At 42.5% G+C, this 24,657-nt stretch overlaps 2 protein-coding genes across 4 annotated transcripts in view; both read right to left on the bottom strand.

Annotated features, from left to right (window-relative positions):
* Nucleotides 1–2,343: 2,343 nt before the first annotated feature.
* Nucleotides 2,344–24,657, bottom strand: part of LOC107395161 (oocyte zinc finger protein XlCOF6) — a 34,257-nt gene continuing 11,943 nt past the window's right edge. The window contains exons 4-6 of one of the 2 annotated variants that reach the window (XM_070548477.1): nucleotides 2,812–12,563; nucleotides 2,553–2,715; nucleotides 2,344–2,421 (exon numbers count right to left, since the gene is read on the bottom strand). In XM_070548477.1, the coding sequence (XP_070404578.1) occupies nucleotides 10,777–12,563 (1,787 nt within the window). In that variant the 3' untranslated portion in view covers nucleotides 2,344–2,421; nucleotides 2,553–2,715; nucleotides 2,812–10,776. The remainder of the gene's footprint in view (nucleotides 2,422–2,552; nucleotides 2,716–2,811; nucleotides 12,564–24,657) is intronic. The other variant, XM_054737577.2, reaches the window with a different exon arrangement.
* On the bottom strand, nucleotides 12,597–23,168 carry LOC139066248 (uncharacterized). 2 transcript variants are annotated; one of them, XM_070548675.1, is made up of 4 exons: nucleotides 18,899–23,168; nucleotides 18,369–18,415; nucleotides 18,234–18,296; nucleotides 12,597–18,165 (listed from the first exon to the last, which is right to left on the bottom strand). In XM_070548675.1, the coding sequence occupies exon 4, from the start codon at nucleotides 16,233–16,235 to the stop codon at nucleotides 15,423–15,425; it is 813 nt and encodes a 270-aa protein (XP_070404776.1). In that variant the 5' UTR covers nucleotides 16,236–18,165; nucleotides 18,234–18,296; nucleotides 18,369–18,415; nucleotides 18,899–23,168; the 3' UTR covers nucleotides 12,597–15,422. The 2 variants fall into 2 exon arrangements, with proteins under 2 accessions (XP_070404776.1, XP_070404777.1); XM_070548676.1 differs by having other exon boundaries at nucleotides 18,369–18,412.

The following is a 24,657-nucleotide window of genomic DNA, read 5'->3' as shown; positions in this document are numbered from 1 at the left end:
GTGTTCTGGGTCCTGCTGGTCCTCACCAGCACTCTGTTCTTCATGAGCTTCTTCTTTAACCAGCACCATCTGTTGAATTTCTGTAGGACACACAGAAACAATTATATGAATTGTGGACTGCTGTAACTTTATATTCACACATATGACAGTTGTAACATTGCTTTAAAAAGGCAGTAGAACGATAATTTAGAATTTAAAGGACCTCATGATTTTTATCTTGAGGGGCACTATATAATATGGGATGCCATTTGTAAAGTCAAACAGTCATAATCTAACAGCAAAATTTTGGGTTATTTAGCATATCATAAGAGAAAAATTGGGAGTTCACTTTTTCGAAGTCATATTTTCACCATGTTATTCATACATTTATAAATGTTAAAATTTCCAAATAAATATTTATTTTGCAAACCAAATATTTAGGTCTGATCTAAATATTTAGTTTGTAAAATAAATATTTAATTCACTAACTAAACATTTAATTTACTAATTAAATATTTATTTTGGAATAGGGCCGCACGATATTAGGAAAACCTGCGATATTCGATAACAGTGCTTAATATTGCGATATCGATATTACTCACGATAAATGAACAAATACTAAAGTATGCAGTGTTGATGTCGTCTGGCGTGTGACGTCTGCTCTGGGTTCAAAGCAAACAAAAACTAATGCATGAATTCCATTACAACATAACATTTTTATTGCAAACATATGCAGCTGCACCTGCTACTGTATTAGCAGCTGCACCCGCTACTGTATTAGCAGCTGCACCTGCTACTGTATTAGCAGCTGCACCTGCTACTGTATTAGCAGGTGCACCTGCTACTGTATTAGCAGCTGCACCTGCTACTGTATTAGCAGCTGCACCCGCTACTGTATTAGCAGCTGCACCTGCTACTGTATTAGCAGCTGCACCCGCTACTGTATTAGCAGCTGCACCCGCTACTGTATTAGCAGCTGCACCTGCTACTGTATTAGCAGCTGCACCCGCTACTGTATTAGCAGCTGCACCCGCTACTGTATTAGCAGCTGCACCTGCTACTGTATTAGCAGCTGCACCCGCTACTGTATTAGCAGCTGCACCTGCTACTGTATTAGCAGCTGCACCCGCTACTGTATTAGCAGCTGCACCTGCTACTGTATTAGCAGCTGCACCCGCTACTGTATTAGCAGCTGCACCTGCTACTGTATTAGCAGCTGCACCTGCTACTGTATTAGCAGCTGTACCTGCTACTGTATTAGCAGCTGCACCTGCTACTGTATTAACAGCTGCACCTGCTACTGTATTAGCAGCTGCACCTGCTACTGTATTAGCAGCTGCACCTGCTACTGTATTAGCAGCTGCACCTGCTACTGTATTAGCAGCTGCACCTGCTACTGTATTAGCTATCGAGAAAAGGAGACGTGGATGTGGGACCATGAACAGAGATGATGGAGTTTACTCATTGGATCGTGCATGGGATTGCATCATCGGAGAGGGGAGAGCGGGCAGCAGAGGGTGACAACGTCCTCTGCTGCCCACGGATAAACGGAGTAGGAAGTGACGCCACCATCAGTGTCAGCTCTGAAGATGTTTGCAGCCGCAAACGAAAAGTCAGCAAGGTAAAGAAAAACCTTTCCTGTGTTTTAAAAAAAGAACCAAAAATGCAGTTTAAACTCACATGTTCAGGCTTGGGCGTGACCTTCATCACCCTCTCCCTCTTTCCTACTCACTCCCTCTCTTTCTTTACATTTTTAATCACAATTGTCTATTTTTTGCTCATTTTAAATATATTTTAAACCATTTTCTAAATTATTTTTTATATTTTACATTTTTTGTTTTTGTGAAGCGCCTCGTGATTTTTATCTTAAGAGGCGCCATAGAAATTATATTTTCTTCTTCTTAATATTTTACAGGAGGACAAACACTGAGATATACAGTATATATGCATTCAGCTGAACGATATTGAGATGTAAGTTTTGATCCATATCGCCCAACCCTAGTTTATGGTTAACTGAGCATAATCATCAGGAGCATCAATAACCGTTTAAATCAACTTTGGAATAAGTGCTTCTCTAGGACAGCTTTAGCAGGTAAATATGACCTTATCAGAGGGAGGCAGCTGAGGTTGGCCCTAATGGTTCTGGACACTTTCCTGATGAGGGACGCCAGATTAAGATGAGAATCCAAAACCAAAGAGAGTCTGTAGAGAACTAGTGAGCACCTCTGCTGAAAACACCATAGATCAGCTGTTACCAGCATCCATGCTGTCCAGAACACACACACACACACACACACACACACACACACACACACACACACACACACACACACACACACACACACACACCCCAGTACCTGTGTCCATGCTGATGAAGCAGTCCCAGCTGATGGATGATCCTGAAGTGGTAGCAGGTTTTCTTTAGCCGTGTTTAGCTAACAGCTGCAATAGAAACAAAGCAGGAGAGCTGATTAAGATGCTGCTTCAGAACAACGCAGGAGATTAAAGATCCAACGCTTTGGTTCTGATCAGCTGAGGACACATCCAGTCTGGAAAAGAGGACCTTTGCTCACCAGAGTTCACGGAGTAGAGCTAACCGCTTTTTCCTCCAGAGTCACATTCAGATTCGGGCCTTTTCCGTCGGAGAGTGTGAGCAGGATGGATGAGAGAGCGAGCAGCGATCCTGCATCATGACCAACTCAGATGAGCGAGTCTGATAGAGGGAACCTCTTCAATCTGATGAAAGCAGCAAAACGAGCGCGTTTCTCAGAGAGGCCAAAGGAACAGCAGCAGATCCAGAGGGCAGGAAGTCTAGAGAAAAGCTTTTCTCACCCATCACCTGCTTCTGGAGCTCCGATTGTCACGAAGACCGCAGAATAGCTTCTCTGCTTCTGGAAAGAACTCCACCAAGTTGTTGAGGAGGAGAAGAAAGTTTCCACAGCCTGATGAGAAGATTTCTGCAGCAGCAGCAGTTAGTCGCTTTAGCTGATCAACTCTCCCAGAGACTGAAGTGAAGACATTTTTACTGCAGAGCCTCAAATCTTCTCCTCACACACCACAACAACAACAAGCTAGCTCTGCTAGCAGCTTCCGGTTTCTGCTGCTTCCGGTGGTCCGTGACCAGCGTAAAGGTGCGCTAGCGCCACCTGCTGGACTAGAGGCTCACTGACCCTGCTAGGCAGAAGAACCATGGTGGTTAGAGTATATGTTCCACATATAATCACATATAATACTGTAATATCTATAAAATACTCAATATACATATATAACATGGAATCCTCTTTTTAGGAAGAGCAGACAGCAGGGCATTGCAGTAGTCTATCCTACTGGTGATAAAAGAATGCATCAGCATCTCCGTATTGGCCAGAGAGAGAATGGGGCGGACTCTGGCGATGTTCTTTAGATGATAAAAACCTATTTTGGTGATATTTTTAATATGATGGATGAAGTTGGATTAAAAGACAGTGATTGTAATTTTGGTAAAATTTTCTCTCTCTCTGGGCTTCAGGACCGATAACTAAAACTTCAGTTTTGTCCTGGTTGAGCTGGAGAAAGTTTTCTGCCATCCAGGATTTGATGTCAAAAATTCAATTAAAAAGTGAATCTATTAGGAGACACAGAGATGTACAACTGTGTATCATCAGCGTAACTGTGGAGATTCACCCCATGTCTCATGATGACACTGCCAAGAGGGGGCATATAAAGGTTAAAAAGCACTGGGCTTAAAATTGAACCCTGGGGCACACCACATGTAATCCCATGAACCTTAGAGGAACAGGTATCCAAACTCACCATAAAACTCCTGTCTGCGAGGTAGGGTGAACCACTGGTGAACAGCACCAGAGAGGCCGATCCGTTTCAAACAAGTTAAAAGAATAGTGTGGTCTACTGTGTCAAAGGCAGCACTTAGATCCAGTAGAACCAACACAGTCACCTTCCATTTATCATAATTTACTTGGAAATCATTTAAAATCTTCAGAAGGGCCGTCTCGGTGCTGTGGTTGACCCTAAAACCAGACTGAAAATTTTCAAAGACATTATGGGTGTTGATAAAATCATTCAGTTGAATTAAAACAAGCTTTTCTAAAATTTTGCTTAAAAATGGTAAGTTGGATACTGGTCGATAATTGTTTAAATCGTTAAAATCTAAATTGTTCTTCTTCAGCAGAGGCCTCACCACCGCCTGTTTAAAAGCGTCAGGAAAGACCCCCGTCTGAAGGGAGCGGTAGCCTCACTTCTTGCAGATAAGAACGCCTTTGAATGTCTGATTGTTTGGGCCTCACTGAGGAGAAAACTTTATCAAGACTCTCAGCTTCAACCAGAACAAAACTGTCCAGACACACACTCTCAGATGTGTCTAAAACCATGTTACGTTGAGTCGATAAAATATTACATCTGATGGTGTCTACTTTCCCTCCGAAGTGGACTGCCTTATGGGTCCATTCACAACCCAGCCAATGGTGGTTTTCACGGCGTAAGGAGCTCCATTCTGTCCATTGATGACACGCCATGGTTCCATTGTTGCACAGTTTGCTCCTATAAGCAGGTCCACATTGGCTTCTATCTCTGGTAGCCTCACTTCTTGCAGATAATACCACCTTGGAATATCTGATTGTTTGGGTATGTTTTCATTGCTTACTGGTATGCTTGTGTGAGTAAATACCTCGGGTAAGTCAATGAACTTACCCAACCCGCACACTTCCAGGTCTTTTCTAACAAAGCTGTTTATTTGTTTCCGGTTTTCTAGCTTTTGTTGACTCATGGTGTTTAGAAGTATTCGTGTAGGCTTTCCTTTGACTTTCAGTCTCTTTTGCAGATCTTCAGTGCAGAATGCTGCCGTGCTGAATTCCTGGGTCTAGAATAGGGTATGTCTCTATGTACTCCCCACTTCTTTTCTATTTAATTTTAACTGGTACAATAGAGAGCACACATTCCTCTTCTTCTGCCCCTGTGAGCCCATGGGTCTCCTCCTGGATAGGAACTTGATCACAAGATGATTTACTTCCTATTGAATTATTCTTTTCAAGTGAAGCGGAACAGTCACTTTTCACCATGTTTAGAATCTCTGTGTGGCAGTGTGAGCGTCCTCTCACAGTGTCCCTGTCTCTTGCAGCACATCTTTTTGGGTCATGTTTTTATGATCTGCTATCTACTTTTTTTTTGTATTTTTCATAAACTCTTTAATAACTCCCATTTTGGGTTCAAACCAAGTATCCTGACCCCACATTTTTTCCTCTTCAGACAAAAGGCTGCCAGCATTATTGTTGTGGTTGCTGAACTCATTTAGAGCCAGGGCAAAGTCACATTCCATTATTTCTTTCACACTTTGAAGATTTTGTGAATCACTCATCAATATTTTTAACTCATATTTTTCCTGTGATCGTTCCTAATGTCCGTCTTCTTAAGTCAATACATCTGTGTAATTTCTCTTTCAACCCCTTTTCTGTTCATTTACATGTCCTCTCCTCTCTTTCATCTTCTATCATGCTCCCTTCATTTTGATCAGCCATCTCACAAATGCAGTTTATTGACCCTAGCTGCCTGCACCTCTTGTCTTCTCTTTAAATAAAGTTTCTTCTAGTTAGACATATTGTAGCATCGCTTCTTTTAAATGGCCAAAAACTTCACACTGACCGTCATCAGACCCCGTGTTCATTGCATGCAGTCCGCAGACACCGAGAGAAAAAAGAGAGACCGACAGCTCCGAACGGAGTAGTTTTACTTTCGTTTCTCCACCGAACTTCACGTGCATCCAACTCACATCCTTTTCTGTCTTCAGCATGAAATATTTAAAGGATTTGTTACCTTCTTTTGAGTAATAATCCGTTGTTAATGCCGGCATCTTCATGGCAGCGCAGTGCTCTTAACTTTACATCCTCAATGTGCCGCACCTGCTGCGTCTCTCTGCAGTCTGCACCATGCCGGTCTGAAGCAAGTTTTTTTTACTTAAAACGTGGTGGCATTCTGGTTCTTTTTCTTCTTTAAGTCACCGTTGGAAGTTGGTCGAGCAACTTAGATTTGTGATCACGCGAATAATACCAGATGATCTTCTTTATAAAAAGATGGTTTAATAAGAAATCAAATCGTGCTACAACTCGGTCAAAAAACTGTGTTGCCTCCTAACGCTCCAACTCCCATCTACCCAAAAAAAAAACCCCAAAAAAAACAAAAACAAAAAAAACCCTAAACCTTCTATACAAGGAATTATGGGATACAGGAAGCCAAAAATACAAAGAAAATGTTTCTGAATCTAACACTTCTACATTGTAAGATTTTAAGTGTTTCTGTATTTTTTTATGAAATTATATTTTTTAAACATCACAAATATGCATTTTTTTAAGCTTATTCACTAATATCTTTTGTGCGTTCTTGCTGTGTTTGTCCCGACATCGGCAATAAACAAACGGACACCCGACATGGGCAATAAACAAAGGAAAACAACAAACAACAACAAAAAGAAAAGAACAACCAAAGCAAAGAACGAGAAACCCAGAAAGACAAGAACCAAAACCAGTGATAACCCTACCATACATCAAAGGCATAACAGAAAAAATAAGAGCAACAATGAAAAAACACAACATAAACACACCAATAAAGCCATACACAACAGTTAGAAACAGACTAGCACACCCAAAAGACAAGATACCAGCTGGACTTAAGTGTGGAGACATTTACGAAATCCCATGCAAACTCTGCAATAAAACATACGTAGGAGAAACCGGACGCCAACTCAACACACGAACAATAGAACATAGAAAGGAGTGCGAGAAATAAACAAGTCGAAGACACACAAGAGCAGCAAAAGAAGAAGCAGAAAGCACAATAAAGAAGTCAGCCGTAACAGATCACTGCACAAGAGAAAACCATGTAATGGACTGGGACAACACAAGGATCATAAACACCGAACAACAGAAATTCAAAAGATGGATAAAAGAAGCTATAGAGATATGAAGACGTGGATGTGGGACCATGAATAGAGATGATGGGGTTTACATATTGGATCGCACATGGGCCCGTTGATAAATGGAGTAGGAAGTGATGCCACCATCAGCGTCAGCTCTGAAGATGTTTGCAGCCACAAACGAAACATCAGCAAGGTAAAGAAAAAACGTATCTGTGATTTAAAAAAGAACCAAAAATGTAATTATTCACGAATATATCCAAAAGGCAGTTCGAAATCTGGGTGTTGTGATTGATGAACACCTGACCTTTAAAGATCATGTTGCCTCTGTTGCTTGTTCATGCCGCTTTGTGCTGTACAACATACGTAAGATCAGACCATACCTAACACAACATGCCACCCAGCTCCTGGTGCAATCTACTGTCATCTCCCGCCTCGATTACTGCAACGCCCTTCTAACTGGTCTTCCAGGCTGTACTCTGAGACCTCTTCAAATGGTCCAGAACGCAGCGGTGCGTCTGGTCTTCAATCAGCCAAAAAGAGCACACGTCACCCCTCTGTTCATTGAGCTCCACTGGCTACCGCTAGCAACACACATCAAATTCAAATTGCTAACACTAGCATACAAAGTCCGAGATGGTACGGCTCCCATCTACCTGAATCCTCTTGCAAAGGCTTACGTCTCGGCCCGGCCGCTCCGGTCATCACAGGATCGTTGGCTAGCAGTGCCTACACCACGCTCAGGACAATCCAGACTCTTCTCATGCATCGTTCCACAAATGTGGAATTACCTACCAAGCACTACCAGAACAGGGTCTTCCTTTTCAATTTTCAAGAAACTCCTGAAGACCCTGCACTTCAGAGAGCATCTTGTAAACTAGCACCCTCCCTGCACCCGTCCCCCTTCTCTACCGTCCACTCCTTGTTCCCTCCTCTCCATGACTCAGTGCGTTTACATGCAGCCAGTAACCCTTTTAAAACCCGAATATTCACAATAACCCGGTTCCGCACGGCCATGTAAACACCGCCAAAAACTCGGATATGCTCATAACCGGGTTTTTAAAAACCCGGTTACTACACCTGGGGTAACCCTTTTCTAACCCGAATGTTTGGTCGTGTAAACGCATACCGGGATATCCCCATCAAAGCGTGTGTTCTGCGCATGCTCTGTTCGCAAGGAATCTTGGTCTTTTGAGTAGCGAGACGTCTTGTATGCGCCAGAACTCCAGAAGTAAACAACAAGTTGGGAGCAACATGGCGAGTCGCAGCACAGCACCACACTTTTGGAGTGATGAGGAAACTAAAGCGCAAACAAACGCGGTCGCTATCTCTTCCGAACTGGGAAAAATTTTGTTGTTTTCACGGATACCGGAACGAGAAGAACCGGAAATGACGCATATTGCATCTGGACGTAGTCCATACGTCCTGACACTACCCCAACGTCCGCATTTACATCGGGTTGTGCAAGTTAGAGGTAACTCTTTCTATTTGTGCTTGTAAACGGGTTATTCTGATCAACTCAGAAACCCGAATGCCGACCTTAACCCGATCATAACCCGGATATTGGCTGCATGTAAACGTAGTCACTGATGTCAAGTTGTTGTTGTTATTGTTGTTGTTAGCCTCAAGGGCAACATGCCGATTATCAATTGTAAGTCGCTTTGGACAAAAGCGCCTGCTAAATACATAAACATAAATGAATTAGCAACTAATTGGCTCTTACACACACTTTACAAAAGCTTGCTACGCCCCTAGACACACACACAAACACACATTCTCCTCCACCTCCACTCCCCTGCTCTCACCGATGGAAGTTTTTTCCCATCAAAAACACCTTCAAAATAATTCATTGTCATGTGAGAAGTGTAATGTGACAGTTTAAGTCTGTCTTGTCTCTAAATCTTCGACCACATGTCTCACAGGAAAACAGGCTTTTCTCTAGTGTGGACTAGAGCCCTGCACGGGCCTAAAATCTGAGCCCGTGTCCGGCCCGGCCCGAGGGGGTGGAGCCCCAGCCCGACCCGGCCCGAAAAGGTTTTCAGGATTCTCTGGCCCGACCCGAGCCCGACTTTTTTTTTTTAACCAACTAAATGAAAACAAAGTGTGTCAATCCTGACCAATGTGTTAAAATACGTGCAGGATCCGATCAATTTGTGTTTCCCTCATTTACCGTCACGGAGATGACGGCACACTGGCTCTGGTGGTAATCAAGTTAAATTTAATCTCTTTCCAACAATTTTTACAAGAAAACAAAACAGTTAAAAGCAGGGCTTGTGTTGTGTTGACCGGACAGTTCCCGTATTTGGCCGTTTATTTTGACGGAGAAAGAATAGAAAGAATTACCCCGACGCATGCAGACGAACTGACATTTTATTCTACCCACATCGCAGATGTAGCTAAATCACCCAAGAAAAGATTCCCATCTGAACATCTGAGCTGGACACTGCTCAGCGCAGCTCACTGTCAGCGCATATGTGCACAGCGAGCTGAAGATGTGGAGATGGGCTTGGAGCGTGTTGCAAAACTAGAGCGCATGCGGGAAGGTTCCTCCCACTGAAGCGAGTGTTTTCCAAACCCTGTCTCTCAGAGAGACTTGTCACTTAGAAAATGTTCCCTGATTAAACGTTGGCTGAATAGCGCTTGTTCCTGTCTCCAATGTGGTGACACATCCAGGAGTTGTCTGAGGAGAAGCCCAGAATCTCACATCCTCTTTAGCTCAGAAAGCACCTATGATTACGCACAAGCGTGACCCGTCAACCTGGTCTCACAGTAAGACTGGGTTGGGCCTGTTCAGGTTTACGCAGAAAATCTTTACATAGAATTGACTTACAGATATAAAATTAATTCAGTAAAATATAAAGCATTTTATTTAAATATCTATTCATTATTTTACAAGCACACAGAGCCGCATCAGATTCAGGTCAGCGGGAAGATTCCTCCGACTGAATTCAGTCGGAGGAATCTTCCCGCATGCGCTCTGGTTCTGCGACGCGCTCCAAGACCCTCTCCACATCTTCAGCTCGCTGTGTACCTTATGTAGTAGATGCTGACAGCGAGCTGCACTGAGCAGTGTCCAGCTCAGATGTTCAGATGGGAATCTTTTCTTGGGTGATTTAGCTACATCTGTGATTTGCGAAATGAATAAAATGTCAGTTCGTCTGCATGCGTCGGGGTAATTCTTTCTATTCTTTCTCTGTCAAAATAAACGGTCAAATACGGGAACTGTCCGGTCAACACAAGCCCTGCTTTTACCTGTTCTGTTTTCTTGTGAAAATAGATAAAATTTAACTTGATAAACACCAGAGCCAGGCGCACTGCGCCGTTATCTCCGTCACTGTAAATGAGGGAAAAACAAAACGATCGGATCCTTTTCTGACCTTCCCCACCTACAAAGTTTAATTACAACAATCAAACGTGACAGAGCCTGGATTTGTATTCTGAACAGTCTAAACATGTTTTAAAAAGAAACGTATGACAAAAGTGGCACCTGCTCAGTAAAACCACCAACAGGGTGAAAAATATCTAAATATTGTAGGCAGAGACGGGCTACAACTTCTGGATCCATTTTATAGATATCGTTTTATTGATTATCTTCTTATGAAAGATAACTTTGACGTACACGAGCGACCGGTACTGGCTGCTGTCACCTGTTGTGAGCAGCGCTCTGCTGTCCGAGGGTAGGCCCCGCCCACAACGCCGCGGCTGCTGTGGCTCCCAGTGTTTTCTTTACTGTGGGAAACGGGTAATAATGGCTCTTTGATGGGAACAGGTTGCCGACCCCTGGTTTAAGTGTTTAAATTTTTTTAATGAATTCGATTAAAAATAAAGGCACCGGGCCCGTGTCCGAGGTAATTACACAGTCGTTGGCCCGAAGCCCGGCCCCAGGGCCTAGGGCTTCAGTGCAGGGCTCTAGTGTGGACTCTCACGTGCCTGTTTAAAGCAGTCTTATAGCCAAATCTTTTACCACAGAGCTTACAGGGAAAAGGTTTTTCTCCTGTGTGGACTCTCAAGTGCATGTTTAAAGTTGCCTTTCGGCTAAATCTTCGATCACAGGTCTCACAGGCAAAAGGTTTTTCTCCTGTGTGGACTCTCACGTGATTGTTTAAAGCTGCTTTATAGTCAAATCCTTGACCACAGGTCTCACAGACAAAAGGTTTTTCTCCCTTGTGGACTCTCATGTGAACCTTTAAAGCTGCCTTTCGGCAAAATCTTCGACCACAGAGCTCACAGGCAAAAGGATTTTCTCCTGTGTGAACTTTCATGTGAATGCCTAAGTCTTGTTTATAGGCAAATCTTCGAGCACAGGTCTTACAGGCAAAGGGTTTTTCTCCTGTGTGGACTCTCATGTGAATGTTTAAAGTTGCCTTTCGGCTAAATCTTTTACCACAGGTCTCACAGACAAAAGGCTTTTCTCCTGTGTGGATTCTTACATGATCATTTAAAGCTGCTTTATAGTCAAATCTTTGACCACAGGTCTCACAGACAAAAGGTTTTTCTCCTTTGTGGACTCTCGTGTGAACGTTTAAAGCTGCCTTTCGGCTAAATTTTCGACCACAGAGCTCACAGGCAAAAGGTTTTTCTCCTGTGTGGACTTTCCTGTGAACGTCTAAGGCTTGTTTATGGGCAAATCTTCGACCACAGGTCTCACAGGCAAAAGGTTTTTCTCCTGTGTGGACTTTCATGTGAACGTCTAAGGCTTGTTTATGGGAAAATCTTCGGCCACAGGTCTCACAGGCAAAAGGTTTTTCTCCTGTGTGGACTTTCATGTGACTGTTTAAAGCTACCTTTTTGCGAAATCTTTTACCACAGGTCTCACAGGCAAAAGGTTTTTCTCCTGTGTGGACTTTCATGTGAACGTCTAAGACTTGTTTATAGGCAAATCTTTGATCACAAGTCTCACAGACAAAAGGTTTTTCTCCTGTGTGGACTCTCATGTGCCTGTTTAAATTACACATTGCACTAAATATTTTCCCACAGACATCACAACTAAATGATTTTAGTTCTTTCTGGACTGTCTTGCATGAGTCTACATTTTGCTTCACTCTAACACATTTCTTTTTGACCAAACAGCTTGAAGACCTTATTGCTGAATGACCTGACACGCTCACATGTTTCTGGAGAGACCTCTTGTGGAGAAACTGTTTACCACACTCAGGGCAGCTAAAGGACTTGTTGACAGTCCTAACATGTGCCTTAGAAGACCTGCTTTCAGTCCAGTCACTGTCTTCTTCCCCAGTTTCAGACCCAGAGTCTGACAGCTCAGAGTCTAGATTCACATCATCATCTTCTTCATCATCTCCACTCATTTCAGTTTCTGAAGAATCAGATGTCTGTTCATGAGGGTTCAGATCTTGGTTCCTGCTAGTTTCTTCTCTTCCACCAGTTTCTGCTGTCATCTGGTGAGCTGAGCTGCTGGTTGGAACTTCTTTGTCTTCTACTTGCTGCTGATGAAGCTGTGAGAACAGAGGTTTCTCTTCATCATCCTCACTCTTTATAGAAGCCAATGTGAATGGAAACCTGGCAGCATCTGTTTTCTCCTTCAAATGGAGTTGCTCTCCCTCCAGACTGGTCCAGTTTTCTTCTTGTTCCTCCTTAATGTGGATGTGTTCTGAGTCTTTCTGGTCCTCACCTGCACTCTGTTCCTCAGGAGCTTCTTCTTTAACCAGCACCAGCTGTTGAACATCTGTAGGAAACACAGAAACATATGTCTTACCGTTCGATGGAACTTCACATTCACACTTACTCTCACCTAAAGGATTACTAAGAACACTTGTTCAACTTCTCCTTAATGCAATTTTCTAATCAACCAATCACATGGCAGTTACATCAGTGCAATTAGGGGCGTGGTCCTGGTCAACACCATCTCCTGAACTCCAAACTGAAGGTCAGAATGGGAAAGAAAGGTGATTTAAGCTATTTTGAGCGTGGCATGGTTGTTGGTGCCAGACGGGCCGGTCTGAGTATTTCACAATCTGCTCAGTTACTGGGATTTTCACCCACAACCACTTCTAGGGTTTACAAAGAATGGCGTGAAAAGGGAAAAACATCCAGTATGCGGCAGTCCTGTGGGCCAAATGCCTTGTTGATGCTAGAGGTCAGAGGAGAATGGGCCGACTGATTCAAGCTGATAGAAGAGCAACTTTGACTGAAATAACCACTCGTTACAACCGAGGAACGCAGCAAAGCATTTGTGAAGACACAACACGCACAACCTTGAGGCAGATGGGCTACAACAGCAGAAGACCCCACCGGGTATCACTCATCTCCACTACAAATAAGAAAAAGAGGCTACAATTTGTACCGGCTCACAAAAACTGGACAGTTGAAGACTGGAAAAATGTTGCCTGGTCTGATGAGTCTCCATTTCTGCTGAGACATTCAGATGGTGGAGTCAGAATTTGGCGTAAACAGAATGAGAACATGGATCCATCATGCCTTATTACCACTGTGCAGGTTAAATCAGAAGATTCTAGGATTCGTTGTTTAGTCAGGGATTGTAAACACTTTGTTTTGATTCAAGGAAAGAGTCAGGGTTTTAAAAAGTAAGAATTTATTTTCCAAACAATTAAAACATGACAAGTTAAAGGCAGGGTCCATAAGATGACACCGGCAGGGTGAGGAGGAGGAGACTTTTAAATTCGAACGGCTGTTGCACACTCCCCCGCCTTTCCTGAAAGAATTGAAAGCCACGCCTCCTAATGTGCACGCGCAGGAAAAGCCGAGTCAACACTAGAGCATTGCTTCTTCATAATAGTGCTGAGCTAGTGTTAGCAATGGAGTAATCTGAGGTAAGAAAGTTGTTTTTAACCAGCACATTAAACACTTACTGTTTACAAAAGGCATTTTATGAAGAATATCTATAAATATATTTTAAAATACCAGTAACAGTTGACAATCTATATTGTAAATAAAATGAATCCTATCAAATTGTTAGCATTTTATTACGAGTAATTAGCTTATTTTTAATTGCTTTGCCATTCAAGATGGGATGAATATTTCAAAGCATATAAATAATTTATGTAGAAATCACGAATAAACACTGCATTCTGTGTAGTCCTCCTATAATCATGGTTGTTTTCATAGGGTTTCTGTTTATTGTTGGTTTAGCCCAAATTTGGACTAGATGTAAACCTGATCTGTGTCAAAATTGATTAATATGCAAGAGTACTTTTTATATTAGTATAATTTTTTTTATTCTAATACAAATTAGAGTTCAGTGATTGAGGAATCCTCTGAGGAAGAGTTTGAACCTCCCATTGCATCCTCAAGACATGGTGCAAAAAGGAGATGCCCACCATCATCTCAAAGCCGTGGTGCATCCAGATGCCGTGGTGCTTCTAGAGGCCGAAGAAGTGCGAGACACTCAGCTGTGGACCTTGGAGATGAAGATATTCCTCGAGTTTCTCTTTCCACTTTTGTAGCAACGCATAAAGAACCTGAACCCTCAGCAGGCTATTGACGTCCTTACCATGGTGCTGGACAGAGACCTTGGTGTTCTCTTTGATGTACTTGCCCTCTCTGGTCCACCTGCCACAACACCTCCAACATCCAATCAACCTTCATGGTGTGTATGCTCCCACTGCAGAGATGCCAACTGATCTGGAAAATAAATGCTGCCAACAGCCTCCCCAGACATGTATTTCAACTGTAACACACATGGAGGAGTTTATTCTGCAAAATAGTGTTCTTCGCCTGGCCAGAACATTGTGGAATGAGTTTCGAGCGGTTTATGATGACCCGGAGCCTGGTGAGGACAACAGACAGTTCCACCATGCAGCTTACAGACAATTTGTAGCATGGCAGCATGGAAAACTTGGTGGAGGGCGCAGAGTAGTAATCCCAAGCTGTGTGGTCTGGAGGATAAGGGGAAAATTCTCTGACCCCAATGGTAACTACACTGGTTTTATTCCAAGATGATTGTAAATAATTGTATATATTTAATATTTTACATCAGTTTGTTTTTGATATATTTTTGTTTGATGCTCTAACAAAGTGTTCTAAAGCACAACTCTGTGTTATTTGTAAAAATACCATAAATGTTAAACTGCTGCACAACAACAAAAACTTTTGTCTACCTCCAGCATTTTACATACATTTTTAAATTATTAGTCCTTATTTCCTCAAAATATATCTTTATTTTCAAAAAAAAAAAAAAAAAAAAAACAGGAAACACAAAAATAATGTTTTGGGTTTTCTCATGCCTCCCCCAACACCTATGTCTGTGGCAAAGTTTTACCTGTAAATAAAAAATAAACTCAATCAGCAATAGACTATTGTGTGGAAGATGTAAGGCAGATAATGTTTTATTTTACCATCACCGCGAGTCCATAGGTAAGTAAGTAAGTAAGTAAAAGTTTATTTATAAAGCGCCTTTCACAGATATAAATCACAAAGCGCTGTACAACATGTTAAAGATCAGGGCAAATACCTCTAACCAATAAACACATCAGAAAAACAATAGCAGTGATAAAGTAGAAAATAAAATCATGAGTATAAACAAAGTGAAGGTGTGAACCCGAACAAAGCCATCATTCTGAAACATTTAGGGAGGGAACGCCTGGATGAAAAGGTGAGTTTTTAGATGGTTTTTAAAGACCTCTACAGTGTTAGAGAGACAGAGATTTGAAGGCAGACTGTTCCAAAGTCTGGGTGCAATAGTCTGAAAGGCCCTGTCCCCTTTGGTTTTCAGTCTGGTTCGAGGAACAGCCAGGAGGTTTTCAGATGTGGATCTAAGGTTCCGAGAGGTGGTGTGTGGGGATAAAAGCTCAGATAGGTAGCTTGGAGCCTGGCTGTTAAGAGCTCTATAGGTCAGGACTAAAACTTTAAACTGTGTTCTATATTCTACCGGGAGCCAGTGGAGGGACTGTAAAACTGGAGTGATGTGAGCTCGTCTGCTGGATTTGGTTAGGAGTCTGGCTGCTGCATTTTGGATGGCTTGAAGGCGTGAGAGGGAGGCTTTGCTGAGACCAGTAAAAAGAGCGTTACAGTAGTCTAAGCGTGATGACACAAAGGCATGGATGATTTTTTCCAGATCTGCAGTAGAAACCAGTTTACGGACTTTTGAAATGTTTCTCAGTTGAAAGAAACAAGAGCGGGAGATGGTTTTGACGTGTGAGTCTAAACTTAAAGCTGGATCAAAAATAACTCCTAGGTTTCTAATGTTGGCCTTGGCTGATGGGCAAAAAGAGGCAATTTGTTGCTCGATTTTTGGCTGAAGTTCTGGGGGTGCAGAGATCAGGGTCTCTGTCTTGCTAGCATTGAGGACAAGAAAGTTGCTGGACAGCCAGTTACTGATCTGGGTCAGGCAGAGTACAAGTGTGGCCAGCCTCTCCAACTGGTGTGGCATAAAGGACATATAGAGCTGTATATCATCAGCGTAGATGTGGTAGGAGATGTCTGTGTAAGACTGAATAATGCCAGCTAGGGGAAGACTATAGAATGCGAATAGTAGAGGCCCTAGAACTGAACCTTGTGGGACCCCGCATGTTAAGAGAGGCAGTATCTGAAGAGAAGGTTTCTGACTTCACTGTGAATGTTCTGTTAGTGAGATAGGAAGAGAGCCAGTCTAGAGCAGAACCTGAAATCCCAGCCAGGGCATTTAACCTGTTTAGTAGAACGTTGTGGTCTACAGTGTCAAAAGCTGCACTGAGGTCTAGCAGGACCATGACAGAGCATTTCCCTGCATCAGCAGCCATCAGGAGGTCATTATGCACCCTTACTAGAGTAGTCTCGGTTGAGTGCTGCTTCAGAAAGCCAGACTGGAAGTGGTCAGAGATCTTTGACTTAGAAAACCAGGATCTGAGTTGGGTTTCAACAACCTTCTCAAGTACTTTGCTGATGACAGGTAGCTCAGAAATGGGCCTAAAGTTACTGGTGGAGCTGGCGTCAAGGTTGGGTTTCTTTAAGAGAGGAGTCACTACTGCATTTTTAAAGTAAGATGGAACACAGCCTTGGCTCAGTGAGCTGTTGATTATAGTCAACAGAGATGGACTGATAGAGGCAAGGGACCCGACTAAAACAGAGGGAGTTAAGATATCTGAAGAGCATGATGAAAATTTCATCTGACTGATTATTGAGGTTAAGTCATTTAGTGTAATTGGGGAGGAGGAGGTGAAAGACTCGGAGCACTGAGGGGCCGAGGGCTGGTGGAATGCTGGATCTCAGATTCAGCACCTTGTTTTCAAAAAAGTGGAGAAATCTGTTACAGTCATGAGCTGAAGATAGCTGAGCCTGCTGCGGAGGAGAAGACACGATGCTGGAGATGGTATCAAACAAAACCTTAGGATTATTCTTATTTTGACATATGAGGTTGCTGAAGAAAGAAGACCTGGCATTTTCTACAGCTTTGTTGTATGACTCGAGAAGTTCTTTAAAATATTCACGATGAACAACCAGACCTGTCCTCTTCCACCGTCATTCCGCTTTTCTATAGGAGCGTCTAAGATCAAGAATCTGGTTATTCAGCCAGGGTGAACTGGAGGAACTGGAACTGCGGCTGGTTTTGTAAGGGGCGACCTGATCTAGAATTTTGAGGCAGTGATCATTAAATGAGTTGGTAAGGAGCTCTACGTCATCAGAGGAAGGAGGTACAAAGTCAAAGAGGGAGGAGAAATTTAAAATGGTAGAACTGTTGATAATACGTCGTTGCTTAGCAGAGACTGGTAAAAGAGATTCAGAATTTAAGTTAATATGAAAATAAAATGACTTATGGTCACTGAACACAACATCATGTATCTGCAGCTTATCAACAAGAAGTCCGTAGGAAAAGACCAGATCCAGGGTGTGGCCTGCTCTGTGAGTGGGACCAGACACGTGTTGAGAGAAGTTAAAAGAGTTCATCATGTTTAGGAACTCCCTGGTGGAGCAGCTAGATAGATCCTCAGCATGGATGTTGAAATCTCCAACAATGATTATCCTGTCTAGTTTAACAGTTGAAGATAGGAGATCCTGAAAGTCAGACAGGAAGGATGAAGTAGATCCAGGTGGGCGATAGACCAGAATTCCATAAACTGGTTGAACTCGACCAATTTTAATCATGATCATCTCGAATGAGCTGTAGGAGTTTGAGGATATAATTTGGCACGAAAAGTGTTTCTTAAAGATAACAGCTGTTCCTCCACCGCGGCCTGTGGTCCGTGGAGCAGAGAAGAAAGAGCAGTCTTGAGGACAGAGCTCACGGAGATGTGTGACGTCATTTTCGCCACGACTCGGAAAACTAAGGTGCGTAGTCCTCAAGAATCAACTTCTGGTTCTCTGGTGACCATGTGTCATCTGATGACTCCAACCTGAATATACAAAAAAAAGTTTTTAGTATGGAAAATTAGACACATTTTATTAACATCTGAATACTTACACAGAGATTTGAATATTGTACTCTTCCTCGTCAGTGTTTGCTTCAATTCCCACACAAGATAACCTACAAAAGTAATTATTGTTTACTTTTCCTGACAAATATGACAGTCGTATACAGATACAACCTTGTACTTACATTTGTGAAGATCCTTCATTTTCAGTTTCACCTTGTTCCATCTCCTCCTCCAAATTATCATCCCCATGAAAATAAAATACAAGCACAAGAATATGATTAGAATCGATACATATTTTGTCATTTTGAAGGTAATAGACCTCGTCTATTGGCCGTCATCACCCTCTCCTTATTTTTCTCACTCGACTTATTACGCATTTCTCTGTATCCACTGAATTCCTTCTTTACAAATAATTTCCTGTCTCTCTCTTTACATTTGAAAAACACAATTGTGTTATTTTTTTTCTCATAAACTTTGAAATAAAAATATAATTTTTTCAAATATTTTTAATTTTGTTGTTGTGAAGCGCCTCAAGAGTTTTATCTTGAGAGGCGCTATATAAAATGTAGTTTTACTATTTATTTCTATACATTTTTTATAGTGATTCATTATCCCATTTCTAGAATTTTTTCAAAATAATCCACCACTAACTTAAAACAAACAGAGGCAAAATTATAATATTCCTGGTAGAGGTTTTTACGCAGCTATTTACCTTTCAGATGATTCTCCATGAATGCTAGACAGAGCTGGCACTGGTGTTGGAGAAATACACAGTTGGCGCTTCAATGGTGTAGATGTTGATGCTTCATATTTGGACTGATGACCGTAAAAAACAAAGCCCAAAAATTAGTGATCACAAGCTAAGCAAGTCTCCCCAGCCTTCACAGATTTCTGCACGAGCTGATTATCATTCCTTTTATTTTAATATGGAGTTTTCACGTAGGTAAGACCGCAAAATCAGACAGTAATCTGTACACGTGGCCCACCCAGGTTAGCACAATAAGGCTTTCAGTGCTAATGGAAACGTAAGGTTTTGGATACGTTCCTGATCAATCACACCTAATTCTAACTGCTGAATCATCTCCTCAGACTTCTACAAGTGCTACATGAGCTGCTGATTACTCATTTTAATCAAACACGCAGCTCAGGAAAGTGTAAACATCTAATTCAGCGTTCAAGATGCTACCTGAACCCCGCTAACGCTGAAGTCATATACAAGAGCTTAAAACAATACACTGATACGGCCTATAGTTAAACGCCACACTAAGCATTAGCTCCCATATAAAAAAAAACTAAAATCCCCTTTCGTTACTCAAACTTCTTCCAAATAAAGCATAAATAGTTCGACTAGCATCGATTCATGTCGACTTAGCATTCAAGCTAATGCTACATTAGCCAATAGGACACCAAGCATACAAAGCTTGATTGCTCTATTACTTCTTTCAGTGAAAGAAACATTTTAAGTAAATTTATCCGAAAAACAATAAATAACTTACCTGTCTAAAAGATACTTTGCCAACTCTTCATCCGTTTTCAGGCCGTGTAGATCACGAAAATCTCTCCCATCGTTTAAAACAATCTCCAATGTAAATTTGACTCAACTGTCTTAAACGTCTTACAGCCACTTTTGAAAAAGACCTTTTAAATGTTTTAAATGTTTTTTGAGATGTGGAAGGCAGTCAAGGAATTTGTAATTTGGGGGTTTGTTGCTCCATGTTTCTGCGGTCCTCTCTAAGCCGAGTGAGGCGCGTGACACTGTTGTGCACGCTGAGATCTAATGCTCGTTCTCGATGATTGACAGCTGCCCCTGGTGGTAATGCAGCGCTATTGGTCAACGCGTTAGGCTTGCAGAAATATTGGCTGAGCTCTACAGGGCAGGGGAGGGACTTAGGAGAAAATTGAAATATTAGAGATTATTTACTTTTTTAAATAAAACTAGGTCAGATGGTCAAAATTAAACATTTTTAAAGTTATTTCACATTTAAAATTACGTACCCTGCCTTTAACTAATATTTACGTGACGGATGAATCTAGATGGAGGAGATGTGGTATATGGTGCCTATGTGTGAATATGATGTTATGAGAACTTCCGTACCTAGGAGAACTGAGTTTAGGGTGTAAAAGGGAAAGAATTTGGTTTGCATTAAGCTATGAAGTTGATTATTATCAAAAAGCATCAGACGCAATCACACTGTGTTCTACCTCACCCTTCTCGGAGACCCTCTTCGCGGATCCGGAGGTCATCGAGGTCGGAAAACCTCTAGACACCCAGGTCCAGTAGATTGACCACAGCACCAACTTCTCCAGTCCAGAGATGTCGCCAGGCACACAGGTTGGATGGAACCGTTTGCGTTTAGACTCTTAAGAGTTGGAACAATATCAGCTTTGTCCTGCAGGAACCGTTTGCTGTGTCAGCTTTGCAACAACCTTGACGGCGTGTCAAAGGTTGCTTCTGGTTTAAAGAGACTTCACTACGGATGGCTGTTTCCATTAGGGCCCAACTGATAAATCGACCGGCCGATATTATCGGCTGATATAGGGGTCATTAACAGTATCGGCTATCGTCCAAAAAGATGGCCGATAAGGCCGATATTGCACTACCTATCCAGCAGATGGCGCCAGGTGTGAACTCATGTTGTGTGGCACCACTCCTTTGAACTTTGAACACAAATAATTGTTTTGGAACTTTTTATTTATTTCTTTATTCTTATTTATGTTTCTTATGTGCAATTATTTCCTGTCCAGGGTGAATAAGTTCACCAAGTTCACTTCCAGAGTGTTACTTTGTTACAAAGCACAAGTATTAAGTTTTATTTATTGCTGCATTTTTATTATTTTAATATTCTTATAGGGATCTTCTGTCCCTAAATTTGTGTGTGTTGTTAGATTCCCCAGAGTTAGCCAAGTCAGAAAAAACATGTTGTAACCAGTTGTTTTAGCATGAAGCAATGGAAGGGAAGGCCTGCATTCACCTACATAAAAAACACTATAATGTATGTGAATTCACGTACATTGTTTTATGCTAAACTAAGAAAACCAACTGGGGAATCTTAACAAGACACAGTTTTACTGAGTGGTGGAATGTTCCTTTAAGTTAAAATGTATTTGTGGAAACCACTGTTTACAAGAAAAAACGTGAAAGTTAGATTTATGCTGTGATGTGTTTATGTTTGAGTGTTTTGTTGTTTTTGAGATCTGCTAAATAAATCTGGACCACTCCCCTCCCTGCAAGACATTTACACCACTCGCCTCACCCGCAAAGCCATCACATTTGTCAACGATGCCACCCACCCTGCGCACTGTCTGTTCAGCCTCCTGCCCTCTGGAAAGAGATACAGAAGTCTCCGCTCCCGCACTACCAGGCTCACCAACAGCTTCGTCCACCAGGCTGTGAGACTGCTGAACTCTCTTCCCTCCCGGCTCCCAGCCAGCAGAACCACCAGTGTGACAGGAGTATAGGAAGACAGACTGGACCCTACACCCCCTACCCCCCATCCACGCACACTTTCCAACAAGGAAATACTCGTTGAACCAAGAACTGGGAAACATTCCTGACTGGAAACAACACACCTGCTGCTATATATTTTTAGTATATTTTTAGCGCTATTTACTTATATTACTATTACTGCGGCTATAGTCTTATGCTGCATTAAAACATAAACCCCTAACTACCACAACATGGGACTACCTCAAGTAGACTAGTATACTACTTCCAGGGAATACTGTTGGAACACCTTATTTAATGTATTTGATTATAGGTTAGGTCTCGTCTATCCTGTTACCTATTTAATATTACCTTATTGTTAGGGCTGTTTTTGTTGTGCATCTGCACTTTATGTTGTCAGTGTCTACGCAAGGGACAGTGTGAAATGTAATTTCAATTCCTTTGTATGACAAGCACATTTGAAGAAATTGACAAATAAAGTTTTCTATTCTAATCCGTGAGAGGGAACGTGCTTGTGAACATGAAAAACCCCACAAAAACATGAGATCCTTTTGCTGTCGGTGGAAGTCTCACATGTTCAGCTGATAAAAAGCATCATTACGTAGCTGCGAGAGAGAGGAAGGCTGCACGAGTAACGAGATGTGCACAAAAAGCTGCCGCTTCGCGGGGGATGGAGTGGCACGGACGGAGTAGCAACAATTAGATATTGACGGTAAACTTCATATTTTGGAGCGATCCGGACAGATATATGGTCTCTGCAGTTAGTAGGCGTTTATTAGGCTTATATAAAGGATGATGAAAAGGATAAATGTCCACCAGGCAGTTCAGATAGTACGGCTGTTTTTTGGACTGGAAGCAGAGGAAGTGGGCGGAGACTCACAGCCGGAGTCTGAGGCAGATAGCGAGGATGTTGATGACGATGTGGCAGATCCACAGGTCTGTCTTTGCTCGCGTCCGCACGTTCACGCCACGCCCCTTGTCTTCTACTACGTTCACGTCTCACAACAACACAACAGGTGCACCGCACCATCTGGCCAAGTTGAAAGGATGAACCGAACGGTTGTCAGCATGTTAAAGAAATGCGTGTCCTCCAATCACAGAGACTGGGTGTGAAGCTTCTGTTGGTCCTTATGGCCATACGGGCCACTCATCATGAGTCTACAGGCTGATGACGGGCAGACAGATGACCCTGCCGCTTCACCTGCTGTATCAATCAGTTCGGTGCACTGCTGCTCCAGCTTACACCAACGAGCTGTATTACAAGACTTGAAGAACCATCTGCCTGCAGCTTTTTCTTTTGCACAGACAAATCTGGAGAAATCAGCTGAGGGCAGGAAGGTAGGTGAACGTGAACGTAGGGCCAACGTAGGTGGTGAGGCCTGGTTCTACAACTTTGCTCCTAAGTCTGGTCAGACAGAAGTCACCTCTGGTAAACTGGCTGTTACAGAAAATGTATGTTTTATTATTTCTTGATCATTGACCCTATTAACTGAATGTGTTGCTCTATGCCTGAAAGCATTCTCATTCACTCAGAAACCCACACACACACACACACACACACACACACACACACACACACACACACACACACACACACACACACACACTCTCTTATCGTTTGTTCTTGTATAAATAAACTCAGGACAGGTTCTCTTGGCCGTTGCCTTGAGCTTCTGCCCCTGATTGCAATCTGATGACTTGTCTGCTTAATTGACTGCGTTTACATGCAGCCAGTAACCCGTTTAAAACCCGAATATTCACAATAACCCGGTTCCGCAGGTCCATGTAAACACCGCCAGAAACCCGGATATGCTCATAACCGGGTTTTAAAAACCCGGTTACTACACCTGGGGTAACCCTTTTCTAACCCGAATGTTTGGTCGTGTAAACGCATACCGGGATATCCCCATCAAAGCGTGTGTTCTGCACATGCTCTGTTCGCAAGGAATCTTGGTCTTTTGAGTAGCGAGACGTCTTGTACGCGCCAGAACTCCGGAAGTAAACAACAAGTTGGGAGCAACATGGCGAGCCGCGGCACAGCACCACACTTTTGGAGTGACGAGGAAACTAAAGCGCAAACAAACGCGGTCACTAACTCTTCCGAACTGGGAAACATGTTGTTGTTTTCACGGATACCGGAACAAGAAGAACCGGAAATGACGCATATGGCGTCTGGACGTAGTCCACACGTCGTGACGCTACCCCAACGTCCGCATTTAAATCGGGTTATGCAAGTTAGAGGTAACTCTTTCTATTTATGCTTGTAAACGGGTTATTCTGATCAACTCAGAAACCCGAATCCCGACCTTAACCCGATAATAACCCGGATATTGGCTGCATGTATACGTAGTCAGTGTCTCCTTTTCTCGTAGCTGCAGGTGTTGGATTATGGATAACATCCCTAACACTAGCTGAGACACTTTTGCCTAAGTGGTCAGGTCCATACCAGGTCACTGAAAAACTCTCCGGTCGTGTATCAGACCAAGATCACCAAAAGTAAGAAAGATCCCGTCTATAGGTGGGTCCACAGGAACCAAATCAAACCTCACAAGGGTTCCACACATCTGGATGACACCACCACCCATAAATCTGATTACCCAACTCGAATCGCACCAAAAGGGGGTGAATTTTCCATCAGCTCTCCCTCGGGTCTCTGTTTCACGTCACACAAGTTCTGGTGTGTGTGTGTGTGTGTGTGTGTGTGTGTGTGTGTGTGTGTGTGTGTGTGTGTGCGTGTGTGTGTGTGTGTGTGTGTGTGTGTGTGTGTGTGTGCGTGTGTGTGTGTGTGTGTGTGTGTATAGAATTCGTGTCTAAACATAACGTACAGACGTGGTAGACTTGGTTGAGGTCATGCGGCTGGTCTCTATAGCTCTATGGCCGAGTTCATAACAGTTAAAAGTGAGGAACTCCACTAACTGTTAGAACTAGTACACATTTTTAACTGATTTAGGTTCATTTCTGATTGAAGTTTACAATACTAACCACTACTTCCTTCTGTGGTACATCACATATAAGTCTGATTACTA

This window comes from Nothobranchius furzeri, chromosome 2, assembly GCF_043380555.1.
Source record: "Nothobranchius furzeri strain GRZ-AD chromosome 2, NfurGRZ-RIMD1, whole genome shotgun sequence".
NCBI lineage: Eukaryota > Metazoa > Chordata > Actinopteri > Cyprinodontiformes > Nothobranchiidae > Nothobranchius > Nothobranchius furzeri.
Note: the sequence above shows the minus strand (reverse complement) of the source record. Positions and strands in the feature narration are given on the sequence as shown.

Coding starts and splice junctions, on each gene's coding strand:
- LOC139066248 (XM_070548675.1), bottom strand. CDS start 16,235: ATGTCCTTTATGCCACACCAGTTGGAGAGGCTGGCCACACTTGTACTC.